The sequence below is a fragment of the Toxorhynchites rutilus genome, chromosome 3 (genome assembly GCF_029784135.1).
Source record: "Toxorhynchites rutilus septentrionalis strain SRP chromosome 3, ASM2978413v1, whole genome shotgun sequence".
Classification (NCBI taxonomy): Eukaryota; Metazoa; Arthropoda; class Insecta; order Diptera; family Culicidae; genus Toxorhynchites; species Toxorhynchites rutilus.
Genome location: NC_073746.1, coordinates 6,226,157 through 6,248,822, shown reverse-complemented (window position 1 = coordinate 6,248,822; position 22,666 = coordinate 6,226,157). Strand labels below are relative to the sequence as shown.

Here is a 22,666-nt window from a genome sequence, read left to right as displayed (position 1 = left end):
GTGGTAGCCGGTACACGTTTCTTTTGAGATTGAAGTGCGCTTTCGTAAATCAAACTCGATATAAAGTTAAACTCTTCGAGTGGAGGAAGTTCATGCATTGAAACAATTGCTTCAGATATTATTTCCGCAAATGTTCTCCAGTCAATATTCTTCGTGAGGTCATACGAAATATTGACTGACTCACGAGAGCTTGATTCATTAGCGATCGATAAAATTATTGGTAGGTGATCACTACCGTGGGGATCTTGGATTACCTTCCACATGCAATCCAGGGATAACGAAGAAGAGCAGAGAGATATGTCTAGCATGCTTGCCCGTGCAGGAGGGTTGGTTATTCTGGTTGCTTCCCCAGTATTCAAAACTGTCAACTTGAAGTTGTCGCACAGATCATAAATCAAAGTGGCACGGTTGTCATCGTAGAGTGATCCCCATGCTGTTCCATGGTAGTTAAAATCACCTAAGATTACCCGCGGCTCCGGCATTGCCTCGATAGTATCAAAGAACTGATGGCGGCCTACCGTATTTCTGGGAGGGATATATATCGAAGCAATGCAGAGGTCTTTGCCATTGATTTGTGTCTGGCAAGCAACAACTTCAATGCCTGTCATCGATGGGAGAGTGACTCTATAGAAGGAGTGACATTTTTTAATCCCCAATAGTACGCCACCAAACGAGTCATTTCGATCGAGGCGAATAATGTGGAAATCGTGGAAATTCAGCTCATCGGCTGAAGAAAGCCATGTTTCACAGAGAGAAAATACATCACAGTTAGAGCTGTGAACTAAAAATTTAAACTGATCTAGTTTAGGAATAATGCTTCTGCAATTCCACTGTATTACAGTGGTCAAATCCTTGACCTCTTGCACTGAATCAGGCATCGAGGGAAATGAACGCTGCCAAAAAACCACATTTTTCTTTAGGGTATTTTTTTGTTAGGGTGACCATTTCCATTTAAGGGTGGCCCGAAAAATCAATTTTTTCCACTTTTTCCAAAAAATCATAACTTTTGAACTACTGAGCCAATTCAAATGATCGACATATCAAATTAAAGCCAATTAGCTGATCTTTTTTGAAAAAATACCAGAGTTGCACAAAATCCTAATTTTGGTTTCGTTATTAATGATTGTATTTGTTTTTTTTTATAGTTTTCATGGTCTCGGGACCAAAGGCGCTATATTATTTTTTTTTTGGAAAGCTGTGAATTTTCGAGTAACTTTGAAAAATCATAACTCAAAAACGAAAAACAACGCCTCCCTGGTTTGAGATATGTAATGTGAAAAATCCTCAGCTTTTCAGAAAAAATATAAAAAAATATAGCGCCCTTGGTCCCGAAACCATGTAAGCCATAAATAATAAATACAATGAATAATTACGAAATATTTACTGTAAACTTTGAAAAATCATAACTTAAAAACGAAAAAAACGCCTCCCTGGTTTCGAGACATGTTATGTGAAAAATGCTCAGCTTTCCATAAAAAATATAAAAAAAATATAACGCCCTTGGTCCCGAATCGGTTTAAGCTATAAAAACCAAATATAATCAACAATTACGAAAACAAAATCCATTTTTGTTCAGAGTGTAATATTTTTTCTAACAAGACTAGCTTATTGGCTTTGATTTGATATGTCGATCATCTGAATCGGTCCAGTAGATCAAAAGTTATGATTTTTTGTAGTGGAAAAAATGTAAAAAAAAGATTTTTCGGACCATCGGTTAACTTTGAAAAATTATAACTCAAAAACGAAAAAAAACGCCTCCCTGATTTTGAGATATGTTATGTGAAAAATCCTCAGCTTTTCAGAAAAAATATAAAAAAATATAGCGCCTTTGGTCTCGAGAGCATGAAAACTATAAAAAAACAAATACAATCAATAATAACGAAAACATTATTCAATATTTCTGTAACTGTAGTATTTTTACAAAATTATAATAAATTTAATTTAATGTTTCGAACGTCTGAATTGGTCCAGTGGTTCGAAAGTTATGAATTTTTGAAGAAAGTCATTTTTGGCAAAAATGCAAAAAAATACATTTTTCGGACCACCCTAAAATAGAAATGGTTACCCTAACAAAAAAATTAAAAAATATGGGTCTAATAATTTGCGATAAAGAACAAAACTATCACTTTTGACGAAAATCTGAGAACCCTATTTCGGTTTGGCATGTAATGGCTGTACATATTGCTAGATCATTTAAAAATTGTCTACAAACTAGGTTTGAACTTCATTTAATAATTTATCTGCAGGAAACTCAGTAACATCACGTTGGCCGACGAACGTGTTGGTCATTTGTATTGGACACCATGTTCTGAGCATTTGTGCTAGCATTAGTTCTGATATTTAATCAACTAAACCAACCCTTTTTAATGTGATGTTTTGGTTACTGCGAAAGGCCATAGAAATGTGTGACAAAATAGTAAGACCAATCTCTCATTTCAACGGATTTTCTAAGCAATCTAAGGGCGGATAACACCCTTTGTAATCCGGGACCACGTGTAATCAGTTGATGTCCTGGAAAACTGCAGCCATGTACGACTGTCACATCATACGGTTTCATAACATTGCCATTCCCATTCGAATCAGCAACGATGATTAAAGACGGGTTGTGTTTATCCGTTAGTTCCAGAATAGATCAAACACGTCTTGTTTAGGGACAGTTCATTGGCAAAGGTTCCAGCGCAAAAATCATGTGCTCTTTCCTGTTTCTACGAATCTGTTTTTCTTTAGTTTTTAGCTATTTCGAAATTAATTGAGTAGCAACGCCCAAAAAAATCATGGATTTTTTCATGAAACACACAAAGCACTGTGGCTATTTCTTTCGAACTTACATGACGATGTTCAGTTATCATTTGCTTTATTTCATCGATGAAGTCGTTGATTGTCGACCAGAGCGATACAGAGCGAACATCCACGATCAGGTATTTTAGACAAAGCAGACATATCTTATGCCTTCTTTAATATTTTCAAAAAATCGGCACACGGCCGCTGATTTTTATTATGATATGACAATTTTTATTATCATATGACCAATTAAACTTAGGGCTGATTTTAAAAGGGGTTAACTCGAAACCATTGGTATCTCTTTCAAAAAATCGGGACTCAAAAATTCAGATGTCTGTTTAAAATAACATATATTTTTTAATCAGTGTTCAATCCGGGGGCAAAACCAAGTTGTGGTGAACTGTATATTCAAGAACTTCTGGGGCGAGATCAATTGGTTGAAAGGGTGGAGCTCTCTTCTGTGGTTGTAGTCGGATGCGAGTTGATTCGCTGGATCGGAAGCCTTGAGAAAGACTGAAGACTCTTTCTGAAAGATTGCAGAGAAGAAAGATGGCGAAAAACTGTAATTCTAATACGTACAGTCAGGGTTGCCAATAATATTTTTCAAAAAACTGGAAGATTGCTCTTGAAAAAAGTCAATCCTGTAAAACCGTTTTATTTTGAGAAAATCGTCTTTGACCTATCTAAATTGGTTTTCTACCCATTCCAATGCTTAAGAAATAGATTTTTTTTTCTAAGCTCCGTGTAGTATTTATATGAAGTTCATAAAATGGCGAAAAAAACATTAGTTAATCATATCATTCGAGCAGATCAAAATTATGTTTCCCACTACTCGAACATTACTGTGAAACAATGTTTGAGAAACTCCTCTAGAAAATAAAAACAGAAAAATCTCGTATTTAAAGTGTGTGTCACTTCAAATTGCATCACGGAAAAAACGCTGTAGAAATTAAATTTTTGGGAATTATATCTTCAGCTTTCGCTTATAATCAGATAAGAGTGTATAGATCACGTTGGCCATGCTTCACTGTCAATTTTTCGTAAATTTGGAAAAATGTCGTCGAACGAAAAAGAGCGTCGTGAATTAATCCTGCGCACTCATTTCGAGAATCACATCGGGACATCGGTAAGATGCTGGGAATCGTCCAATCCACGGTCAGCAGAGTACTAAAACGATACCTCGAGAACCTAACCATCGACCGGAAGGTGAAGAACGGCAAAAATGAATGCTCCGTCAGTGAAAAAGATCACAAGCGCGTAGTTAAGCAGTATAATCTAAGGAACTGGAGTTCCCTAGATGCTTGCTATGAAGGCAAGACTTTTCGCTCGTCCTCTCTCGAGCGCTTCGTGATTAATCTAGGGAACTTTTTCCCTAGATGTCGGCAATTGAGGCCTGAGAATCACGGTTTAAATTTATTAAAGCCAGGGATCTATTTCCCTGGACTTGGTTGGTCTCTTATGGGCTAAGCCCCTTTGCGTGAACAAATCCCGGCTAGGGCAGCCACAAAACTTCAACCTCTTCCGGCTCCAGTGCGGTCCGGTGAAGCGAAGCAAATGGTCCGCTTTTCGGATTGGGATTTGTTCCTTTTGGTTATACCTTTTATAGCGTGGCGCCTGGTTGCCAACGCTTGGGTGTATCCGGATTCTGATGCGTGACGCCTGGTTGTCAACGCTTGGTGGATTTTCGGATCACGAATTGAACTTTGAACGACGAACTTTGATTTTGAACTAACGAATTAGACTTCTGATTTGAACTGTTTGATTTGAACTGTTTGATTTGAATTTTGAAATGGACTCAACAATTGGACTGACTTCATTCCGTCCTGACTTAGACTATATATACAATTTTTAAGGGAGAGAACAATCTCCCTTTCCTATTCTCACAGATAACCAACCACGTGGTTATCTGCCCTCGAATTTCTCAGCGTGGGATTTTTCCCAGCTGTTTCCTACTCAGATAGCCGAAACACATCGGTTATCTGTATTTACCACATGGAACCTTTTCCACTTGTTTGTGGCCCTATGCTTCTCCCGTCATTCGCGCTTATCTCTGGTGCGCCGAAGAGGACGGGTCCTAAACAAATTAGTGCGCTTCGCGCATGTTTACGCCTATCGTAAAACATATGCCTGATTATTTTTCCCGCCTGTTCTGTGCGGTCCTAATCTAATCTACCAGCGTGAGAATTTCTGTTTCTCTTCCTCCACTACGCCACCGCGTAGAGTCCCAAACAAACATATGCCCTAAATTGCGTGTGTCATAAATTTACGCCGCTTATCGCTTAAACGCATGCGTTTAGCGTCCTATTTGGTCTTCGGTCCTTCGCTCTCAAGCGATAAGGCGCGAGACCATGCGGTTAGCAATTAGGTTTTGACTCCCACATGGGAATCTAAATAAACGCTGTGGTTTACACGCCTTTTCCTTTTTCGGCCCTTCGCACATTTCATGCGATAAGGCACAAACCTAACTTTGCTAATTGCCGTCATTAAATATTTATTTTTGTCTGGCTCCCGGTCTGGGCCGCACTTGATCAAACTAGCACCCCTTGGGTGGCCCGGTGCTCTCGCTTGGGTCTTATCTAAACTCATAAGGCTCGGATGTAAAAACATCTGGCACGGTAATCTTGTTGGAAGCTAAAGACGGAAGAGAAACAGTCCCTTTTCGCTGGTATTGATTTTTATTTGCGCCTGTTGCGCTTATCTCATACAGACCCAGGCTGAGTCAAAACAGATGCTCGCCTGAATCTGTTTACAAATAAATTTGTTCTTCTCTATAATTGCCAAATGCGCTACAATATCAAAATTTACATTGCGCCTGGAAGCGCTCCTATCTTTTTATTATTTTCAATTTTACTGGGTCCGTAACATTCCGGCCCTGATAAATCAACTAGATTTATAAATTCTGGAACGGACCCTATGCTATCTGTATCTTATGTATAGAGTTGTTACATTATTTCGGAAGTTTCAATTTATTTTACATTGATCCTTATAACCTAACAAAGTTTCAAATCACTTTATTATCTTCTTCGGCATTCGCCTGATCCCAATGGATGTCCCTTCAATGCTTGGTCCTTGGAAACTTCCTTCATATTGACTCTGGTACGAGTTATCTTCATTGACTGCAACTTTCGGATATTAGACAGCTTGTCCTCCTCAATGCTTAGTCCTAGGCTCTGGCACGAGCTTACTTCAGTTGGCTGCTCTTCTTTCGGATATTGGTGCTCTGGTAGCGAGCACTGATATCTTTTCCTTGGTGGTTAACTTAATTTGGTTGACCTCTGCGATTGTTGTCCATTGCTCTGGCTTCGAGCTCCGACATCCTCATGGGAATACTTGATAGGCGTACCTTCTTTAGGTTACGGTACGCAAAAAGGATCAATATTATCGTGATTAATCCTGCAATTGACGATACTCCGATCCAGATATGGTGATGCTTGATTTTCGGAGAGTCGTTCATCTCCGTGTTCTCTTGTAGATTTTTATAAGGGTTGATGGACCATGGCGTGGTTGTTTTTACTGTTGTTTTGGCTTCTATTTCTAAGCTGACGTCGATATGGCTCCGAGGTTTAAAATATGTCAGCATTCTTTTGCTGTTTCCGTTTAAGGTTGCGTATATTGTTCCGTTCTTTGTCTGCATTCTGCAGTCTGGTGTCATTTCTACGATTGCTGCTTCGTACGGTGGAGATATTATGGAGTTCTCGCAGCTTATGATTATTGTACTTGGTTTGCTTGTATAGTAAACCACTGAGTTTGGCGTTGGCAATCTTTTCATTTTTTGGAAAGTTATGAACAAGCTGTCATGTATGTTATTTATGGTCTTGACGTCTTCTGGGGAACGTACCTTGGTATTTAATTTGGTTTCCCATGTTCCTTTTTTTATTATGCAGGTACTTAAATGGCTGAATATTAGTCCACTCTCTTCTATGGGCTTTATTTGCAGGGTATTACCGAATGACAGTATGGCTGCGACAGTAAGTATTGTTGTAGCGATTTTGGAGGCTGGCTTTATTTTCCTTTTCCGTGAAGGCTTAGTAGTTGATTTTTTTAATTCATCTGCTGCTTTCTTTACTTCGTCTTCGTCGACCTTAGACCTCTTTCCCCAATTCGGGAAATTCATGTTTACGTGTTTCCTTTTTGTGGTTTTAGGGATATTCGCCTTGCTTGTCGATGATAAAACGTTGAATGTTGGGTAGTCTCCCGCGTGACTTAGCAAACGGTGAAATGGTGTTAATATTTCAGCTTCCATTCGGGAGATGGGTATTTGTGTCAATGGTCGAGAGTTAATTATATACTCTGCCCTTGATAATGCGGCTTGAGCACTTAATGCTGACATTCTTTGCTTAAATACTTTTGCTAGCGATGATTTAATTATCTCGCCTAGCTCTCCATATTCTAATGATGTGGACGCATTAGTTTGCCAGAATAACTCTTTTCTTCTGGCTTCCCCATTCTTCATTCTTCCGTCGATCTCCGTCAACATTGTTCGTAATGCTTGTTCTGAATCGGTGAACGCCGTTTCATTGGAACTTTGAAGACTAAAGAGCCTCCCTCCTTGTTGATGAATCTTATCTAGGATAGCCATGAAGGTATTGAAATTGAAGCTTGCGGCCATCTTGAGTTGAACAGCCGCGGTTTTGACGCAAAAAATTATTGCACACCATCTTTTTTCAGTTCTTCCTTCTTCCGTTACTTCGAACGGTCCAAAATAGAAAATCTCGCATTTAGCGAACGGATGAAGCTGATGATCGTTGTTAATTGGTGTCGCAGTTTCTTGCAGATCTCGTTGTACGTTAATCAGTATAGATTTGATATTTGGAATCCAATATGTTTTTTGTAATTCCCTTATGGTGGCCTTTTCGTCGTGCTGAAGATGCTTGTACATTGCCTTTACTATTTTAAGTACGAGTTGGTGTTTTTGGGGCAGTATTATCGGATTTTTATTATCCTTACTCCTGCTTCTTATTATTCCGGCTTCGTCTAGAAAAGGTTTGTAACTGGATAGAATTCCTGTCTTTATAATCTCTGCCTTACGGAGTACTTCCAACTCCGTCGAGAAGGATGTTGATTGAATCTTCTTATATAATTCGGTTTCAGCTTGTGGATGACTTTGTACTTGCAATGCCGAACAGGAGCTGAGAATTTTCCATGAATCCATTTCTTCATTTGTCTCCGCAATTGTTTGTGTCGGTACGGTGTCCTCTTGATGGATCATGATGTGTCCGCAGTCCTCTGATGTTGAAATGTTTCCGAACATAAACCAGCCTAGTTTGGTACGAATGGCGATTGGTTCGTCTTCTTTTCTCATTCGCCTCTCGAATGGAACTAAAAGGTGACTATGACTTAACCCTATCAATATGGTGGGGCGTACATCTGTATAGCTTGTTAAGGGTAGGCTTTCCAGGTATGGGTATCTTTTCTCCATTGTCTCTTTTATAAATGTTTGTTTGGGTAGTTGAAGATTTTTTATGGTTCTTACTCCCTTCAATACATATTCTCTTTGATTGACGCCGCTGATTCGTACCTGGACTCTACGGCTATTTTCCTCGTCCCTGGTTACGTTCTGCGTCCACTTAAGCTTTAATGGATCAACCCTTCCGTTGAGCTCTAGCTTGTTCGCTGTCTCCTCGTCTATGAGCGAGAGCGATGACCCTGCATCCAGAAATGCGAAAGTCTCTATTATTTTTTCTCCGTTTCTTAACTTAACGGGAACTATTTGATAGAGTACACTTGTCCTTGTAAGTTGCTGATGACTGTGTACTTCTCCATCTATTTGATTGCTTGGGCTATCTTGCCCTTCCGATTGATTTGTATCATTTGTATTTCTCTCTTGAGATTTATGAATTAATGGATGATGTTTATAGTTACATCCATTAACTCCGCATCGTTTTGCTCTTTTGCAATCTCGCATCACGTGATTTGTGAATGCAAGGCAGCTCAAGCATACCTTTGCCTTAAAGGCTAATTCATTTCGCTTTTCAGGCTTCATAGCCTTAAATCTGGTGCATTCGAGGAGTTTGTGGTTTCCCCGACATGCTTCACAATTGCGTTTTATTATTGTCGATCTATTTTCCTGATGCGTATTTACGTTAAATCGACGCTCAGGCCTCGTGTCTCGCGGCTGCGATCTGTTAATTTCTCGCGGCTGCGGTCTGCTTGTTTCTCGCGGCTGCGGCCTGCTGGTGCCATTCAGCAGTCTATTGGTTCTCGAATGAGGCTTCAGCCACTCATTGAGATCAGCTAAAGTCTTTGCCCCGTCGTACATTTCTTCAGTCCACTTCACCTGTAGACCGTAGGGCATTTTCCTTATGATCTCTTCCACCAATCGGTGGTCAATCAGGAATTCTTCTCTATCCATAAGAGAAACATTACAGACGAGATTATCCAGTGCTTCGGATATCTCGGTAATCAAATTCCGACTCTCCCTTTTGATATTGGTGAGTTCGGCTAGTAGTTCTTTATAGACTAGTTCGGGTCTTCCGAAATTATCTTCTAGTCTATCAATTATTTGGTCCATATTATTTGGATCCATCATTAACTGTCGGACGCTCCTCTCTGCGTTCCCGTACAGCACTGTTTGCAGGCGATTCAAATTTTCAAGCCTGTTAAATTGACCTTGTTTTGTGGTCTCATCAAAGGCCTTTTTAAATTTCGGCCATTCTCTGGCCGCACCTCCATATTTTGGCAAGCTCATGAGTGCTTGTCGCTTTAGGTAGACAGTCCATTCTGGCTCTGCCTCCTGATTTTGACCTTCGATGCTGTCATTATTGTGTGCTGAACTTGTACCTGGTTCAGCTTCGAATCTCGTTGTCCTCATGGACTTTACCAGAGCCTCCATTGCTGCTCTGTTCTCTTGCAAAATTTCTTGCAAGCTGTCTCCGGAAACTGATTGTCTGACTTTGACTTTCAGTTCCATCATTTCCCTTTCTTTGCTCATGCACTTAGGGCATACCCACCTTTCATCTTTCTTGGGTAGGTATGTGAGTCCCACACATGAAATGTGGAACCACCGATCGCATTCATCGCATGCGACCATGTCCTCTTTCTTGTCTTTGTCCGTACACAGACGGCAGTGCCCATTAGGGTTGGCTTTATATGCGTATGTAGCCATTTTAATTAACGTGATTCCTTCTTGAATACACGTGAGTTCAATTCAGATCTTTTTTGAGTGCTTAAATTTTCAAGTCTTATCTCTTTCTTATAAACGTGATTCCCTTTTGAATGCACGTGTGTTCAAATCAATTTCTATGAGTGCTTGAGTTCCAAGTCTTATCTCCTCTTACAACGTGATTCCCGTTTGAATACACGTGAGTTCAATTTCACTCTCTGGCGCGAGAGTTCAAATTTCAATTCTTGACTTCTTAGTCTTTTCAAAAAGGCGTGATTCTGAGCCTCCCGATTTACTCCTCTTGCGCGAGGGATCGTGATTCTTTTCTTGGCGAAGGTGTGAGTTTTAAATCTCCTCTCTGGAGCCACCAAAATATAATCTAAGGAACTGGAGTTCCCTAGATGCTTGCTATGAAGGCAAGACTTTTCGCTCGTCCTCTCTCGAGCGCTTCGTGATTAATCTAGGGAACTTTTTCCCTAGATGTCGGCAATTGAGGCCTGAGAATCACGGTTTAAATTTATTAAAGCCAGGGATCTATTTCCCTGGACTTGGTTGGTCTCTTATGGGCTAAGCCCCTTTGCGTGAACAAATCCCGGCTAGGGCAGCCACAAAACTTCAACCTCTTCCGGCTCCAGTGCGGTCCGGTGAAGCGAAGCAAATGGTCCGCTTTTCGGATTGGGATTTGTTCCTTTTGGTTATACCTTTTATAGCGTGGCGCCTGGTTGCCAACGCTTGGGTGTATCCGGATTCTGATGCGTGACGCCTGGTTGTCAACGCTTGGTGGATTTTCGGATCACGAATTGAACTTTGAACGACGAACTTTGATTTTGAACTAACGAATTAGACTTCTGATTTGAACTGTTTGATTTGAACTGTTTGATTTGAATTTTGAAATGGACTCAACAATTGGACTGACTTCATTCCGTCCTGACTTAGACTATATATACAATTTTTAAGGGAGAGAACAATCTCCCTTTCCTATTCTCACAGATAACCAACCACGTGGTTATCTGCCCTCGAATTTCTCAGCGTGGGATTTTTCCCAGCTGTTTCCTACTCAGATAGCCGAAACACATCGGTTATCTGTATTTACCACATGGAACCTTTTCCACTTGTTTGTGGCCCTATGCTTCTCCCGTCATTCGCGCTTATCTCTGGTGCGCCGAAGAGGACGGGTCCTAAACAAATTAGTGCGCTTCGCGCATGTTTACGCCTATCGTAAAACATATGCCTGATTATTTTTCCCGCCTGTTCTGTGCGGTCCTAATCTAATCTACCAGCGTGAGAATTTCTGTTTCTCTTCCTCCACTACGCCACCGCGTAGAGTCCCAAACAAACATATGCCCTAAATTGCGTGCGTCATAAATTTACGCCGCTTATCGCTTAAACGCATGCGTTTAGCGTCCTATTTGGTCTTCGGTCCTTCGCTCTCAAGCGATAAGGCGCGAGACCATGCGGTTAGCAATTAGGTTTTGACTCCCACATGGGAATCTAAATAAACGCTGTGGTTTACACGCCTTTTCCTTTTTCGGCCCTTCGCACATTTCATGCGATAAGGCACAAACCTAACTTTGCTAATTGCCGTCATTAAATATTTATTTTTGTCTGGCTCCCGGTCTGGGCCGCACTTGATCAAACTAGCACCCCTTGGGTGGCCCGGTGCTCTCGCTTGGGTCTTATCTAAACTCATAAGGCTCGGATGTAAAAACATCTGGCACGGTAATCTTGTTGGAAGCTAAAGACGGAAGAGAAACAGTCCCTTTTCGCTGGTATTGATTTTTATTTGCGCCTGTTGCGCTTATCTCATACAGACCCAGGCTGAGTCAAAACAGATGCTCGCCTGAATCTGTTTACAAATAAATTTGTTCTTCTCTATAATTGCCAAATGCGCTACAATATCAAAATTTACATTGCGCCTGGAAGCGCTCCTATCTTTTTATTATTTTCAATTTTACTGGGTCCGTAACAAGCAGTTTAGACGTGATCCGAGAAGTTCGGTCCGGGATGTCGCCAATAAGCTGAATTTGTCAAGTTCATTCGTCCAGCGGACCAAGCAGCGGGAGGGGCCTGCGTACATACAAGTTTCAGAAGGCTCCTAACCGCGATGAAAGGCAAAACATGGTGGGGAAGACGCGAGCCCGGAAGCTGTACACCGAAATGCTGACGAAGCCGCATTGCCTGGTAATGGACGACGAAACCTACGTCAAAGCGAACTTTCGTCAGCTGGCGGGCCTGTTGTTCTTCTCCGCAGAGGACAAATTCAGCGTTCCGGAGGAGATTCGCAAGCAGAAACTATCCAAGTTTGCCAAAAAGTACATGGTGTGGCAAGCGATCTGTTCTTGCGGAAAGCGGAGCGCCCCCTTCGTGATGACCGGCACGGTAAACGGGCAGGTTTACCTTAAGGAGTGCCTACAGAAGCGCTTACTACCACTATTGAAGCAGCACGAGGGCCCGACCATCGTCTGGCCGGATCTCGCTTCGTGCCACTATTCAAAGAACGTGTTGGATTGGTACGAAGCCAACGGGGTCACCTTCGTGCCAAAGGAAATGAACCCGCCCAACGCGCAGGAGCTTCGCCCAATAGAGAAATATTGGGCGATTATTAAGCAGGCCCTCCGGGAGAACCCAAAAGTTGTCAAATCGGAGGCGGACTTCAAGAGAAAATGGATTTCTGTTCAAAAAAAACTACAACCTGACGTTGTACAGAACCTTATGGACGGGGTAAAGAGGAAGGTGCGAGCATACGGGCTTGGGCTCGAAGTATGAATAAAAAGAAAATGCCAAAAGTTGTTTAATAGTTTTTATTTTACTGTCTAAAATTTTCAAAAGGATCGGTCTACTGGGCGAATTTCTACAGCGTTTTTTCCGTGATGCAATTTGATGTGACACACCCTTTATTGCTTCATGGCTATAAAATCGCTGATAGAAGATCTTCGCAAAACCGCGACAATCGTTCCACAATATTATTCCAATACAAAAATGAGCACATTCAATACCAAAACAACACCGCTTAAGTATTACTTTGGTACCGTAAACCGGGGGAAATTGATCACGATTTTCAGAAAAATTTAAATATTTCCGAAATGTTGTGTTTAGTTCATACCCAATTATTTTTGGTTTGCAGTTTGCAGTTAACTAAAATTACAAAACTTAATGAAATGTTTTTGTTTATGCGGGAAACAAATTGAACACCCCAACAAAACGTAATCCACAACAGCCGAGTGATATTGTGTTCCTCTTTACTCGAATATTGCGCAGCGATTGAGGGAAGTCGAGAGGCAGAAACTGTGTGGACTCTGCCTGAACAGACACGGTAATGGGCGATGCTTTTCGAAGATCCGATGCACGATTCGAAACTGCCAGGGGAACCATCATCCTCTGCTACACCGTGTTGAGGAATCTGTACAGTTGCAGAAAGCGGAGTGCAACGCGCTTAAGGACACGGAGTGTTCAGTAATTTTCCGCCAGATACAGGTAAGGCTATATGTTGGGAATCGGCAGTTCGACACTGCGGCGTTTTTGGATGAAGGGTCATCTGCTACGTTGGTGGATGCTGCGGTAGCCAAGCTGCTGAGGGCGCAGGGCGCTGTGGAGCCTCTGATTGTAACTTGGACTGGCAATATTAACCGCTTTGAGAATGGCTCAAGAAAGGTTGAACTGATGATATCAGCGAAGGGTTCACGAGAAAGGTTTCCACTGTTCAACACTAGAACGGTGTCGAAACTACAGTTGCCAAAGCAGAATGTACGAATTGCGGAAGTGGCAAAACGGTATCAGCATCTGGCTGGCGTACCGGTAAATAACTATTCATCAGCCACGCCTACGATTCTGATTGGGTTAGACAACCTGTACTTGTTCGCACCCTTAGATTCACGGGTTGGAAAGCCTAGCGAACCGATAGCAGTTCGATCAAAACTCGGATGGACGATTTATGGTTTGGAGAAGCGGAAACCCAGTATTCACACGTATTTGAATCTGCATTCCGTCACAACAGTGAGCAACCAAGAACTACACGACGCTATTCGAGAGCAGTATGCGATGGAAGAAGTGCGGTTACATTGTACGCCATGCCAGAGCCAGCTGACGAGAAACGCGCTCGAGAAATCCTAGAAGCTACCACAAAACGGGTAGACGATCGTTTCGAAACGGGGCTGATATGGCGGAGAGATGAGCGGAAGTTTCCCGACAGCTACCCAATGGCTGTTCGGAGGATGAAGTCCCTCGATCGGAAATTAGAAAGAGATCCAGAACTAAAGCGAAACGTGTGCCAGCAGATCGAGGATTATCAAGTTAAGGGTTATGCTCACAAAATAACAGCGGCAGAAATGAAAGATACTTCTTGTTCGGCGGTGTTGTATCTGCCGATGAACGCGGTGGTCAATCCGAGGAAACTCGGCAAAGTGCGTCTGGTTTGGGACGCGGCTGCGTCTGTCGGAGGTGTGTCACTGAACTCCGAATTACTGAAGGGGCCAGACTTGTTAGTGCCCCTACCGAAAGTGTTATGTTGTTTTCGAGAAGGTCCGGTTGCTTTCGGGGGAGACATCCAAGAAATGTTCCACCAAATGAAAATTCGAGCTATGGATAAACAAGCGCTCCGATTTCTGTTTGGAACCGACGATTCAGGGGCACCACAAGTGTACGTTATGGACGTAGCAACCTTTGACGCCACGTGCTCCCCCTGTTCGACGCAGTTTGTGAAGAACCTAAATGCAGAACAATTTGCTGAGCAGTTCCCGGAGGCAGCGGCAGCAATTACAAAAAAGCACTATGTGGATGACTATTACGACAGCGCAGACACCATCGAGGAGGCGATCCAAAGAGCCGAAGAAGTGAAATACATCCATTCACGGGCAGGTTTCCACATACGAAACTGGGTGTCAAACTCGGAGAAGTTCTTAGAGGCCCTCGGCGAGCGTAGCGCAAACGAAGCAGTACATTTTTCCAGAGACAAAGGCACGGAGTACGAACGTGTGCTGGGCATCATTTGGGAGCCGATGGAAGACATTTTCTGTTTTGCCACCGTATCTAAGTCAGAGTTTCTGAAAGCTATTTGTGGAGAAGAACATCCGACGAAGCGGACTGTCCTCAGTTTCGTGATGGCGCAATTCGATCCTATGGGATTTCTCACTCCGATCACCGTGTGCGGGAAGATGCTGGTTCAAGATCTTTGGCGGACAGGTTGTGACTGGGATGATAAAATCGACGAGGTATCTTTCACGAAGTGGCAATGTTGGATACAGATGATGCGAGATATTGGATCGTTCAGACTGCCTCGGAGTTACTTTGGGAATGCCAAGTCAGGCGAAATAACGGACTTGCAACTTCACGTATTTGCTGATGCGAGTGAGACAGCGTACGGATGCGTGGCGTATTTTCGCGCCATTGTTCGTGGAGAGGTGAGGTGTGCCCTGGTTATGAGTCGGTCCAAGGTGGCCCCACTCAAGCAAATCTCGATCCCTCGCCTAGAACTTCTTGCGGCTGTCCTTGGAGCTCGGTTGTCACGGACGGTGCTGGAGAGCCACAGCTTTAAGGTTGATAGAGTGGTGTACTGGATCGACGCAAGCGTGGTACTGTCGTGGATTCGGTCTGATCAGCGCAGATACAAACAGTTTGTCGGATTTAGGATCGGAGAAATACTTAGCCTGACAAAGCTGACGGACTGGCGCTGGGTTCCGACAAGGTTAAACGTAGCAGACCAGCTTACGAAGTGGGGTAAGGACCCAGAAATGCATCCGGATAGTACGTGGGTTCGAGGTCCTTCCTTTTTGTACAAGAGAGTAGAAGAGTGGCCGAAAAAGGAATTACCGCCAGCAAACTCAACGTTGGAGCTACGCGTTCATTTGTTGCTGCACGATGTGAAGGTACCGGATGTTCTCGTGGACGCTCTTCGCTTTTCCAAGTGAACAGTACTGGTACGTACGATGGCCTGCGTATTCCGTTTTGTGTCTAACGGCAGGAGGAAGATTCAAGGGCTGCCGATTGAGACTATGCGAGCAACAGGGAGACAGTTAAAGGTGCTGAAGCAGAGGTCCGCTGCGTCGGTTCACATACCGTTGCAGCAGAACGAGTATGAGAAAGCGGAATTGTTTCTGATGAAGACGGCGCAGGCTGAATGCTTTATAGATGAGTTGAAGGTACTCAAGAGGAACAAGGATCGCCCGGTAAATCAGTGGATGGCGCTGGAGAAGTCCAGTCCGCTGTACAAGCTAACACCGTTGGTCGATGCAAAAGGTTTAATACGAATGGAAGGCCGAGTCGAGCGAGCGGAATTCCTTCCGTTTGATATGCGATTTCCAGTGATTCTTCCAAGCGATCACAGGATTACCAGATTGATTGTCCAGTACTACCACGAGAAGAGCGGTCATGGGTACCGTCAAGCGGTGAAGAACGAACTGAGGCAACTGTACTATATTCCGCACGTGGATGCAGTAGTTCGGAAGGTGTCGTCGTTATGCGTTTGGTGCAAGGTACACCGTAGTCGACCTCAAGTTCCACGTATGGCTCCGCTGCCGGTGCAGAGGCTCACGCCGAATCTTCGCCCGTTTAGTTACATCGGTGTGGATTACCTGGGACCGATCGAGGTGACCGTTGGTCGCAGGACGGAGAAACGGTGGATAGCGTTGTTCACCTGTATGGTTACACGTGCGGTTCACCTGGAAGTGGCTCATGGATTGACAACCCCGTCGTGTTTGATGGCGATCGATAGGTTTACCAGTCGCCGAGGCTGGCCCTTCGAGTTCTTCTCCGACAATGGGACGAATCTGCGAGGCGCCAGCAAAGAAATAATAGAGGCTGTGAGGAATATCGGAGACGACTGTGCTGATCAACTTACGAGTGCGAGAACGAAATGGACGTTTAACCCCCCAGCAGCACCTCATATGGGGGGCGTGTGGGAGCGCCTCGTACGTTCAGTGAAGGAAGTACTGACTGTTCTTGACGACGGTAGACGAATAACGGACGAAATTCTGCAGACTGCCATCGTTGAAGCGGAGGACATAGTCAACTCTCGTCTACTCACCTACGTTTCTCTACAGTCTGACGAAGCAGAAGCACTAACGCCGAATCATTTTTTGAAGGGTGCTTCACCGAATTCACCGTGTGCTGTTTTACCAACCTCGAACCCAGCGGTGGCGCTTCGAGACGCTTTCCAGCGTTCGCAGCAGCTAGCTAACATTATGTGGGAACGCTGGCTTAAGGAGTACGTTCCATCGCTGAATACGCGGACTAAGTGGACTTGGATTCGAACAAAGAGCGAACGGTTCAAGCGAGCGACAGCGAAACTGGCAGTGATGGAAATCGGTGAGGAAGGTAACTCTGATCGGGATTTGACTCCCGGGACAGGGTTACGGGCCGGGGAATGTTCTGGCCACACTGTTGTTGTTCCTGCCGCATCGCTGTAGACTTTGGCCGATGGGGAAAAGAACGGAGCGAGAAACGTCAAAGACAGATAGAGGAAACAAAAAACAAACATTCGCTATTTGGAAGAAAAGCTGAGAGTTGCACAAAAGAGCCATTGGGAAATTGTGAAAAGGAAATTGTGTAAAGTTTTAAGAGAGAAAGTTGGGGAAAGTTAGTAGGAAATTTAAGAAAGCTTGAAAGATCGTGTAATTGTGGAAGAAAGGTGTTTGCAAGTTTACTGGGCTGAAATTCAAATTTGAATTAGCGGTAGAACGGCAGGTAGATAATGAATTCAAATTGTGAATATAACGGGGTTTGAATAGATCATTTTCATTGTCTAATCTAGATCACTAATACGAATCCACGACATTGAACTGAAATTCACCAAACAGTAGGGAAACGTTTTTGTTCAGAAGGCGAAGGAAACTAAAATTGTAAGATCAATAATAAATTATGTGATATCGAATTAATGGGAAAATATATTTGCAGTTTGATCTGTTGCATCAAAACAGATTGCCAAATAGAACGTTTTCTTAACACTCGTCCGAACACATACACTCGGTCCAACTTCTATAAGACCAGGTGATGATATTGCTGCTTTGTGTAATTGTAAACAAACAACGTTTCAATTTATATTCTAGTGTATTTGTATTGATAACTATAATATGCTGCATGATTTTCATATGTGTGTGTGTGCAAGCGTTGAGCGTAAACAAATGTTTTTGTATTTTTCAAGTGTCAAGTTCCTATAAGATCAGTTGCGTTTACCGTTGTTTTCAGTTAGTTTGATTAATAAATCTGGAAAATGTAGAAAGGAAAAGTGCTCACGGATAGAGAAAAATACGAAATCCTATCAAGCCCAGATGTTTTGCAAAACTCCCGGTCACCCACGTATGATCACAGTGGGAAAATACACTTCTAAGCGAGCGTATGTTCCACCCTCTGATGTCAGCCATGATAGAATGGATCATTTTCCAGATACTCCGGAAACGGACTTTAAAAAAATGCCGTTATGTTTTCGAAATATAAGCATAAAAACGAAAAAAAAGAATTTTTTTCTTTACTCGATTATATACAGGACTAGCTGACCCAGCATTTTTTTATTCGTTTACTTTCTTTTTATTACCTCTATATGCTTAGTTTGATTCCATTTGTTTGATTAGTTCTCGAGTTGTTCAGCAACCTCTCCCCCCCTTCACTTTTTAGAGAGGAGAAAGGAGTGTCCAACCATCATAAAAACATTGATTGCTCCCAAAAACCTCCATATGCCAAATTTGGTTCCATTTACTTGATTAGTTCTTGAGTTATGCAGAAATTTGTGTTCCATTTTTATAGTAGATCCCGGAAATACACCTTCTTTTCTTTTTTGATGGAGTTTTTCCATGCAATTATATATTTTTCTTTGAATGAATACCAATAACGCCTAAAAATACACAATAGCAATTTTACAGAGACGCGCACAGTCTGTGAGTACACGAGTTACGATTTTTCGCGCGAGTATAGGAGTGTTAACATTCAACTAAACATTTTGCAATCGGTACTAAACTATTATCCCCTTTTTCTTCCATCCGTTTTCTTTCAGATGACAGCGGAAAACGGCTACGTGTGGTTCCTACCCGTTTGGCTATCGAACCTGTGGAATGTCAGCCAGGACAGACCGGCGCGTTCGCCCCCATCCCACTGCAGCGCCCAGGAAATGCTGAAAGCCATCAACGGTCACTTCTCGCTCTCGTTCGCACCGTTCGCGGCCAATGACAGCCTGCTGGACACCACCTCGGCGGGCACCTCGGTCGGCAGCTGGAAGGCACAGTACCACGAGTTGCTACAGAGCAAAGATTTGCTACCGTCGGATTACGCCGGTTACGCGTACGATGCGGTGTGGGTTTACGGGCTAGCGCTGGACAAGCTGATCAAGGAGGACCCCTCGTACTTGAGTGATTTGCACTCACCGAAGACCACCCGGCGGTTGATGGAGGTTATAAGGGAAACCGATTTTCAGGGTGTCTCCGGGAGGATTCGCTTCGGGGAGGAGGGTTCTAGGTACACCATTATAAACGTATTGCAGTGGATTAATGGGACCCCGAACATTGTGGGACAATTTACGCCGAACATATCGGAGAGTGGTTATCAGCTGATCGGAGGGTCACTGGCTCTGAACCAGCAGGCGATCGTATGGATGACGAAAGATGGCCGAGTGCCGGATGACGGGGCACTGAATTGCAACCTAGGTGCGTTGGCCAGATTCTTCGGGACGGATTGTGATGGGGCGGTTTTAATATTCACCGGTTTTATGTGTGTAATTGTAATTGGGATAATTTCGCTTGCATCGTTTTGTTTCTTCCAAGTTCGTTACAACCGGAAGATGAAACATTCGGCCAAATATCTGCAGAAGTTTGGCATCGATTTGCTTTCCCCGTCATCGATTCCGGTGAATACACTGGATAAATGGGAGATTCCAAAGGATCGTGTTGTGATTAACCGCAGGTTGGGTGAAGGAGCATTCGGAACTGTTTACGGTGGTGAAGCGCAAATCGACGAGGATGGTTGGACTGCTGTGGCCGTTAAAACATTGAAGATTGGTTCAACGACTGAAGATAAGGTGGATTTCTTGTCAGAGGCAGAGGCTATGAAACGATTCGATCATAATAACATTGTGAAACTGTTGGGAGTGTGTCTGCAGACAGAACCTGTTTACACAATTATGGAATTCATGCTGTACGGAGATCTTAAAACGTTCCTTCTGGCTCGACGACATTTGGTGAACAGTAGCAAGCATTCGGAAGAGTCGGATATATCTCCCAAACGATTGACAATGATGGCTCTGGATATTTCCCGAGCTCTATCCTATTTGGCGGAGCAAAAATACGTCCACAGGGATATTGCATGCCGGAACTGTATGGTCAACGCTCAGCGAGTGGTCAAGCTGGGAGACTTCGGTATGGCACGGCCAACGTTCGAAAACGATTACTACAGATTCAACCGCAAAGGAATGCTTCCCGTGCGCTGGATGTCACCGGAGTCGCTGGTGCTGGGACTCTTCACGCCAGCATCCGATGTGTGGTCATACGGGGTGCTGTTGTACGAGATCATAACCTTTGGCTCGTTCCCGTTCCAAGGGATGACCAACAATCAAGTACTCGAGCATTTGAAAAACGGACACTGCCTATCAATTCCAACCGGGGTCAAACCCCAGCTGGAGGGACTCATGAAGGCCTGCTGGAATCAGGACTACAAGAAGCGTCCGAATGCATCCGAGGTTTCCGAATTCATCTCCAACTACCCGAGACTGCTCAGTCCCTGCTTGGATGTCCCGCTAGCTTCAGTTCAAATGGCCGAAACCGATAGTGACCAATTTGAGCTGCTACCAGGGATGCGCAAAAGGAAAGACGAACCAACCGCCGACCTGCTGGTAGGCACTTCCCAGATAAACGACCTCAACCGAACTCCGAAAGGGTACACCAAGATGAACATGCGGAATGGTATCAATTTGAACGATCTGAACGTGAACACAGATTTCCGTGGCCAACCAAGCACCGTCCCCGCAGATGATATTACCACGAACAATAACAACACCAGCGTTGCACTGAACGTGTACAACCCAGTCGAACCTCTGTTGCAACGGGACTCGGAGATAACGAAAAGTAACAGCAGTCTCATGCGGTATGTGCCGATGTTTGGTTTTGGCAACCGAAGCATCAGCACCAGCGTCTTATAGCATAGAGTGGATGTAGTTGTCGAGCCGGACAACGTTTATACCAAAGCTCAAGGTCCCGAAAAAAGTCGAAAAAGTTCGAAAACATTTTTGTAATTCGTTGAGCGAATGTTAGTAGGTATGTAAATAAGTTTTTTTTTACCAACACCAACGTAATAGTTTGGAGCAGCAGAGATGATGCTAGCTTTTTTCGAAGAGGCGTAAATCGAACAATAGTACAAATGTTATGCCGTCCAACAGAACCGGGGAACTCTGTCCGTGAGACACACACACACACATACATACAAAGAATGGGATGGGTCCTCCGATAGATCCGAATGCCAAAATAGCAAATCCACAGTTTTCAGAGTACCGTTTGTAAATGAAGCCAAATAGAACATGTATTATATACTACCTAGTAATTTACCATTCGAACTAAAAGTTCTATTCGAAAAAAAAAGACATTTCTTCAAGCACTTCTTTTGGTTGTTAGTTTTTAAGCACAATGATCTGATGATAGTTACCCATATGAGAAAAAATATATAGGGAAAGCGAGATTCAAATGTAAACAAATATTTAAGTTGAATTGTTGAATCGCATGTAAGTTCGTATTTTTTTCCGCAAGCTAGTCGGCTACCGTAGTGTAGCGCAATCAACATAGCTCTCAACTATTTGTTTTAGTTAAATGTGTACTGTCGAAAAGTACGAATGAAGATAGGAAGACGGAGGAGGGGGAAGACCACGTAGAACTAGAGCAACGGAATACACCGATTAGGAGAGAGAGATGAATGTGTGGAATAATGAAGTGCATACAAAGATAACAAATCCTGAAATACCTCATCATAACACAAATGCATTGATCTGCATTTTTTTTTTGATTATCGACCATATATAGAAATGAGAAATCAAGTGGAATAAATCAATCCAAGACTGATTAGCGTAAGGACAGGTATTCAAAGATATTCTCTAGAGGAGTTATTATTTTTCTCTCGTCTTTTTCAACTATTATGACAATTGAATTGTAGATGAAACACAATATGATAGCTTATTAACACTAAAGATCGCATATGGATTATGCGTCAAAACTATTCATATTTTCTACTGAATTTCTAGAAGTTTATATCAATATCAACACTTATTGCAGTTAATCATGTTCACAGTAATAATAATTAGATAAAATTGAAAGCTCGCGCGCATTGCAATGATCCGAACTTCCTTGTACGATTTGAATTGGATAAAACAGGAATTTATATAATACCATGAATGCAAGAGTAGGGATTCCGAAAAATGGGATGAATTGACACTACGTTCTCTATGTCGCACATTAAAATTATATTGAATTATTTTCATGGATATTCTTCTCTGAAACAAAAAAAAAGACCAATCGGAAAACTCATACTAGAGGCACATTGTTGGTTAGGGTACCGTTCTGAATCATATTTCGGACGCTTAAGGCATATGATGCAGAAAACATATCTAAACTTTATGCACAGGTATTATTTGGTTGATATTTTTTTAAAATTAGTTCAATATGCTTTTAAGCTTTCTACTTTGATACCTATTTGATTGAAAACATAAAGAAATCATCGAAGAAAATGCTTTTCAAATCAACCGAATATAATTTAAACTTCGGACACCATTTATAGAAAAAATCAAATTTCGGACAGATTGAATTCAAATTTCGGACACTTTAT

General features: G+C 42.8%; 1 protein-coding gene across 8 annotated transcripts in view; it reads left to right on the top strand.

Moving 5' to 3' along the window:
- Positions 1 to 22,157, top strand: part of LOC129780610 (receptor-type guanylate cyclase gcy-5-like) — a 273,526-nt gene extending 251,369 nt beyond the window's left edge. For all 8 annotated transcript variants that reach the window (XM_055789065.1, XM_055789062.1, XM_055789067.1 and 5 more), the window contains one exon: positions 18,864 to 22,157. In XM_055789065.1, the coding sequence (XP_055645040.1) occupies positions 18,864 to 20,996 (2,133 nt within the window). In that variant the 3' untranslated portion in view covers positions 20,997 to 22,157. The remainder of the gene's footprint in view (positions 1 to 18,863) is intronic.
- The last annotated feature ends 509 nt before the right edge of the window (positions 22,158 to 22,666 follow it).